The 6,000-nt window shown below is 38.8% G+C and overlaps 1 protein-coding gene across 3 annotated transcripts in view; it reads left to right on the forward strand.

Annotated features, from left to right (window-relative positions):
* ETV1 (ETS variant transcription factor 1) overlaps nt 1–5,225 on the forward strand; it is a 73,092-nt gene extending 67,867 nt beyond the window's left edge. For all 3 annotated transcript variants that reach the window (XM_054020300.1, XM_054020301.1, XM_054020302.1), the window contains one exon: nt 2,439–5,225. In XM_054020300.1, coding sequence (XP_053876275.1) covers nt 2,439–2,660 — 222 coding nt within the window. In that variant the 3' untranslated portion in view covers nt 2,661–5,225. The remainder of the gene's footprint in view (nt 1–2,438) is intronic.
* Nucleotides 5,226–6,000: the final 775 nt, after the last annotated feature.

Below are 6,000 nucleotides of genomic sequence, written 5' to 3' on the forward strand. Positions count from 1 at the left end.
TTTCATATTTTACAAGTAAAGATACTTTACTTAGCCATGTTGCGCAGAAGATAACATAATTGAACAAACGTCACTTTTGGAATTTCCAGACTTCTGACCCTTTGAGCTCACTCCATTAATTTGTGCTAGCTTTTAGCATTTACTTTTCTGGGTGTTTCTGATTTTTTTCCAGGGGAAGAGAAGAAAAGGCAGTTGGCCCAAACAATTTATAAACTTGCTTTCCCAGCAAAGCTTGTATAGCCCTAGCTTAGACTGTGCACTTTAATGGCTCGGCCAGTGGAGCATATTAGTTTCTTCCTCATCTGCTATTGGTCCACTTAGCACAGTTTACAAGCCCTCATGGCAAGTAGCTAGCTAGCCACTTACCTAACTGCACATATGTGCATTGTGCTTTTAAGGTGGTGCCTGGGGCAGCCCTCACTGGAAATGCCAAGGTCAGGGCAGGCTGCCAAAGGGAGAGCAGATACTCCCAAGACTGGTGGGTAACACTGAAGTTAAACTCCCCAGCCAGTCACAAACTGTGCTTCTGATCGCCTACACTGGTTATCAAGAAGCAAGAAAAGAAATCACACAGCCCCCTTATTGCATTCCAGTGCTCTGGCTCCCAATCAGCACCTAAGTCCTGTACAGTGAGAAGTTATTTAAAAAACTCTGTTCACTAAACCAAATGTTCTTCTAACCCCAAAGGGTCAGCCACGTTACCCGGTCAGTATAAGTTTGGATCTTTCCCAAAATACCACACTGTTAGCCAATCCTTCAGTGTCTAAAACTAAAGGTTTTTTATAAAGGAAAAAGAAGAGAGATGTTAAATAGTAAAACAGTCACATCCATGCAAAGATTCCAAATTCCATATATCAGGTTCCAAGCAGTATTGGTGAGTTTGCTGGCTTGAAAATCCCTCTGGAGTACATCCACAGCTTGAATGGGTCATTTGATCCTTTGTTCAGAGCTTCAGTTTGTAGCAAAGTTCCTCCAGAGGTAAGAAGCAGGATTGAAGACAAAATGTAGAAGAAGCAGCTGCCTTTTATAGTCTTTTGCCATGCGGCCTGTGCCTCCTTTGTTTCAAACACAAGCTGCCCAGCACATGGCTTGAAAACCTTAGAGTTCTGTCCATACGCATGCCCGTGCATACCTTGCTGAGTCATAAGGTGTATCCCTTGCCTTCTCTCAATGAGTCAGTTGTATAGCTGATGGTCCTTAATGGGCCATCAAGCAGGCTAGGCAGTGCTGCTGCCAAACTGTCTGGGGTGTGTCACCCAGAAGCATAGCACAAGTTTTGAAATACAGACATGCATACATATCTATAACCCAAAATACAAGGGTGATACAAACACATACATGAGATTATCATATCTGGCAAATTATAACATTTTTGCAGATATCTTATGTGGCATATCTGTCATAACTCCTTGCAATTTTACAATATTGGTATTCATAATATCCTCAAGTGTCCCCCAAATTCCATACAGTGCCACAGGTATGCCTCCACTAGAGTTTTTTTGGACAGTACTTAACAATGTTTGTAAAGGATGGATGCTTGTTTGTTGTAGGGTAAAAATATTTATCACCCCAGATAATCAACTAACTTGAGGTAAAACCAGGGAAGATAAGCCCTAAGTTGTAATGGGTACTTGTAGACTTAAGACAGTGTTCTGTTTTCCATGCTCAATATGTGTCTCTGTTAAATTAAAACTTTGTTCCAAACCAAGCAAAGACAGATGTAATGAGTATTATGTTCCCGTTCACTTTCAAAAACATTACATTTTTAAAGGGAAATATATATTTTAAATTCTAAAGGAATTTTTAAATAGTGCTCTGTAAACTTGATAGGGATTGAGGTAAGCCCAGTTTTCAAGTAAGATGTTAAATTTAGCACATTTTTGCTCATATTTGGTTGCTATGCAGATAGAAGTCAGAGGCCCCCCAACGCCTTTTGGAAAAGAGTAAGGGATGACCCAAGTGTCTTAGGCCAACAGGCTTTCACTCAGTAAACAAATCCAAATGCCTTAGCCTTTGCAGGAACTACTGCTTAATACATGAAGGCATCCTTGTTTGCGTGCAGTCCCTGCTCTACCAACATGTGCTGTGTATATTTGAGATAACTTGAGTATGACTTGATTTATATCAAACCAAATTCAGTTCTGTTCTATCATGGATTATCTATATTTTAGTTGACACAACATGGTGCGTAACTTTGTGGTTTTATCGTACTACTGTGGTAAAAAGTGTTTTATGTAGTCTGCTTTTGCACAACTCCCTCTAGCCGCAATGGGACCAGGATTTCACTCCCAGTGTTGGTGCCCGAGAACTCCCATGGCACATTATTTCATTGTCTAGTGAAAGCAGATTCCTCAGAAATCTGTAACTACAAGTTGTTAAAATGCTAAAACTTACACTATTCTTTTTTCTTCCCTTCTCCTTTTTAACCTTGTGTTAAGGTTGCTGGAGAGAGATATGTCTACAAGTTTGTTTGTGATCCCGAAGCGCTTTTCTCCATGGCCTTTCCAGACAACCAGCGCCCCTTGCTGAAGACGGACATGGAGCGGCACATCAACGAGGAGGATACCGTGCCACTGTCCCACTTTGACGAGAGCATGGTCTACATGCAGGAGGGTGGCTGCTGTAACACCCACCCCTATAATGAAGGCTATGTGTATTAATAGCAATGACAGAAAAGGGGGCATCCTCCCCTGTGCTTCTCCTATATCTCAAGATCCAGAGGAGAGCAGAATCCACTTCAGTTTGTTTTTTAAATAGTATACTAAAAGGGGCTTTTCCTGTTGCATTACTCCTATGTTCTGCCATGGACAGCGCACTTTATTTGAAAGGAGAGGGTTGGAATCTAAACATTTATTCTGTGCAACAGGAGGAAAAGGGTGGGTTTACTTTTTACTTAAGTTTGGGAAGGGAACATACAGGTTTTAAGTACAATGAAGCTATATCGTCTGTTTTGTTTCATATCGGCATAAGATATTGTACATTTTCTCTGGGTATCCATAGTACAGTTAATTCTTATTGTGTAAATTAACTGTTTGGATATTATTATCAGAGTACCATCACTTGGGCATTTGTCTCCGGTCATTCCTAATTGTCTTTCTGCTATAAAGAGGATCAAAGCATAGATTGCAGGATTTAATGTAGAAGCTAGACATGACAGACTGCCCACCTTTCATGTACACATTTGAACATCTTTTTGTCATTCTGTTTGCATTTTATATTTTTGTTTTCCCTGCCTTACAGAAGATGCCCATTTACTTGGCTGTTAGGCAGAGCACACACCATTACTGGTGTCCAAGGAGCACAATTCCTGACTTCAAACTGCAGGTTGCAAACTCGTAGCATAGCATGTTGATCTAGTGCCACCTTGCTATGCAAATACAGTCCATTCTATTATTTTCGACCTTTCAAAGTCCAGTTGAGGGTACTAATTACATATGGTGGGCTTTTCTCATTATCATGTCAGCGTTAAATGCAGGATCATGATCAGGGGAAAAACATTTTCTTTCCTTCCATTTCCTTTGCAACATAAATAAGTTATTTAATCAATAGGAATTAACTGTACTAAGTCACATATCTAATTATGCTGTTTAGACACAGCAAGCACTCCTTGAGAAAAATATCCAATACACTAAATAGGTACTTTAGTAATTTTTAGACACGGTACCCATTAATATGCATTTAAACCTTTTACTGCTGTGTTATGTTGATAACATATATAAATACTAGATAACGCTAATGCTTCTGCTGCTGTCTTTTTCTGTAATATTCTCTTTGATGCTGAATTTACTATGACCATTTATAAGCAATGCTGTAACTACAGATAGCATTTCAGGACAAAATAGATGACTTGAACCATTTATTGCTTAGAAAATAGCTTACGCCATAGCTGTGCTATAAGCAGCTTTTATGCGCATCGACAAATGAATAGTAAGCTTCAGCTTGCTAAGGGAAGCTCTGCGGAACCTTTTGTAACTTTCGGTGGAACGGAGACTTATGCGAACTGTCAAAGAACACAATGAAGTCGCTGTATGACGTTGTAGTGCTGGCACTGATGTTATCAACCAACTTGTTTTGGACACGAAATGTAAATGTGATCAGATATGTTTGGAAGACAATTTAAAGTTTTGAGGTTTGTTTTTTGTTTTGTTTTAAATCATTTTATTTTTGAGAGGGGGTAATCTTGAAAAAGCAAGACACATTCTTCTACATGTAAAACAAAAAGAAAAAAATATGTTTTAAATATTTATGAGCACCTTTTCTGAAACGTAACGTTTCTGAGTTTGAAGAGGGTAAAAAATGGGATTTGAAGAGCCCAGTGAAATTTAAAAAGCTACAGTATTACTTCACAGGAGTGCCTCACTTTCCAATTCTATAACAAATCTAGGGGAGGAAGGAAAGATGAACTCATAAACATAAAACAACAATCATTGTAATAGATGTGATTTCAAAGACACCCCTTGGTGGTGGCTTAATTTTCCACTCAATGTCAATCAAGAAACCAGTACGCTATAAATGATTTCGTATGCAATTCATTCAAAATTAAAAAGCAGTGACTACTAGAGACCAAAGGTGCAGAAGAACTCTCTGGGCATGCATCTGATTCACCTAAATCCTATAGGGCAACATATTTTATGGGTGTATATATGCCTTAATATGCCATCTTGTTCTGTCAATAATTTATAGGTCTCAATGGCACTTAAAATTTCAATGATCAACCAAAAATCAAAGCAAGACCACTGAAGCTGTAGCAGTTTCACCAAGAAGGGGAAAAGTCAGAACTTTGAACATTGTGGCTTCCATTGAAATAAGATTTGAAGGAAACACATTTTGATTAAAAGTCCTTTGATCTGTTTTGATTCCATTAATGTCATTGTGGAGCACTTCCTGTCTGGAGCAGGGCATTGGTGGGAGGGGGAGGGTCTCAAAAAAAAAAAAAAAAGAGAACATTGCATCAAATGTGTAATATTTAAAGAGAATATATATGTGTGTGTGTATATATATATATATATATATATACACACGGTGTATGGTAGTGACTCACTGAACAAAACAAGCAAGCAGCCCAACATTACATGATCTCCCAGCAAAAGAAGAAAGGCTTTCATTGAACTGATTAACCCTTTTGAAATTGTACCTAAAAGGCTTGTTTAAAGTTCTGGTTTTATTCCATTTTTTTGTTTTGTTTTCAGGTAGATTAATAAATCTGGCAGCTGATTTCTGCAAGATTCTTGTGTATTTTAATTGGAGAGGAGCTTGTTTCAATGTGTTATAAAGTTCTCCTTTTGGAAGCAAGGAACTGACGGGTCTGTTTCAGTGGTTAGCATTGCTTCTCACCAAACGTTAAAGCAAAAAAAAGGCGATCAGGCAGTATGTATGTGATTATATCATGAAATTTAACCAATATTTCTGATGCCAAAGCAAGTATATTTGGAAGGGGGGGGGGGGAAATGCCTGACTGCACTGGGGTCAAGTCCATCCTTAAAGAACAGTTGCAGCGAGTAAAGTACATCTTTTTTGCTTGTTTGTTTTTTGTAATAGCGGACAACACCTCGGTGGCATTTGCAAAAGATGAACTACTATAGGGAAGAGACAGGCAAGTCTTTGATTAGTTAGTGGCTCTATGTGTGGACTCTTGCTTCTCATGAAGGATGTTAGGCCAGGTTCTTCATGTAAGTGCAACCATTGCTCCCTTGTCCAACTTAACACTTTCAGGGAGTACTCTGCACATTTCCAAATGTGCTTAGCTGAAAGAGGATGATGAGGATTCATTACTTAAAAATGTACGGCATTAGATGCGCCAAATATAATTTATTGCTTTTATCTTCAAAATGCTGCACATACCCACCAGTCCTTGCCAGTGCCTTTGAGTTGGGTAACTAAAAAGAATTGTTATTCTCCTGTCTTACTGCATGAGCTGGGGCCATTTCACTTCCCTTGTAAATGGAATACCCCATTCCTTGCTGTGGAAAGAAGAATTTTGTAACAACTTGTTACGGGAAA

Source organism: Malaclemys terrapin, chromosome 2 (assembly GCF_027887155.1).
Source record: "Malaclemys terrapin pileata isolate rMalTer1 chromosome 2, rMalTer1.hap1, whole genome shotgun sequence".
Taxonomy (NCBI): Eukaryota; Metazoa; Chordata; order Testudines; family Emydidae; genus Malaclemys; species Malaclemys terrapin.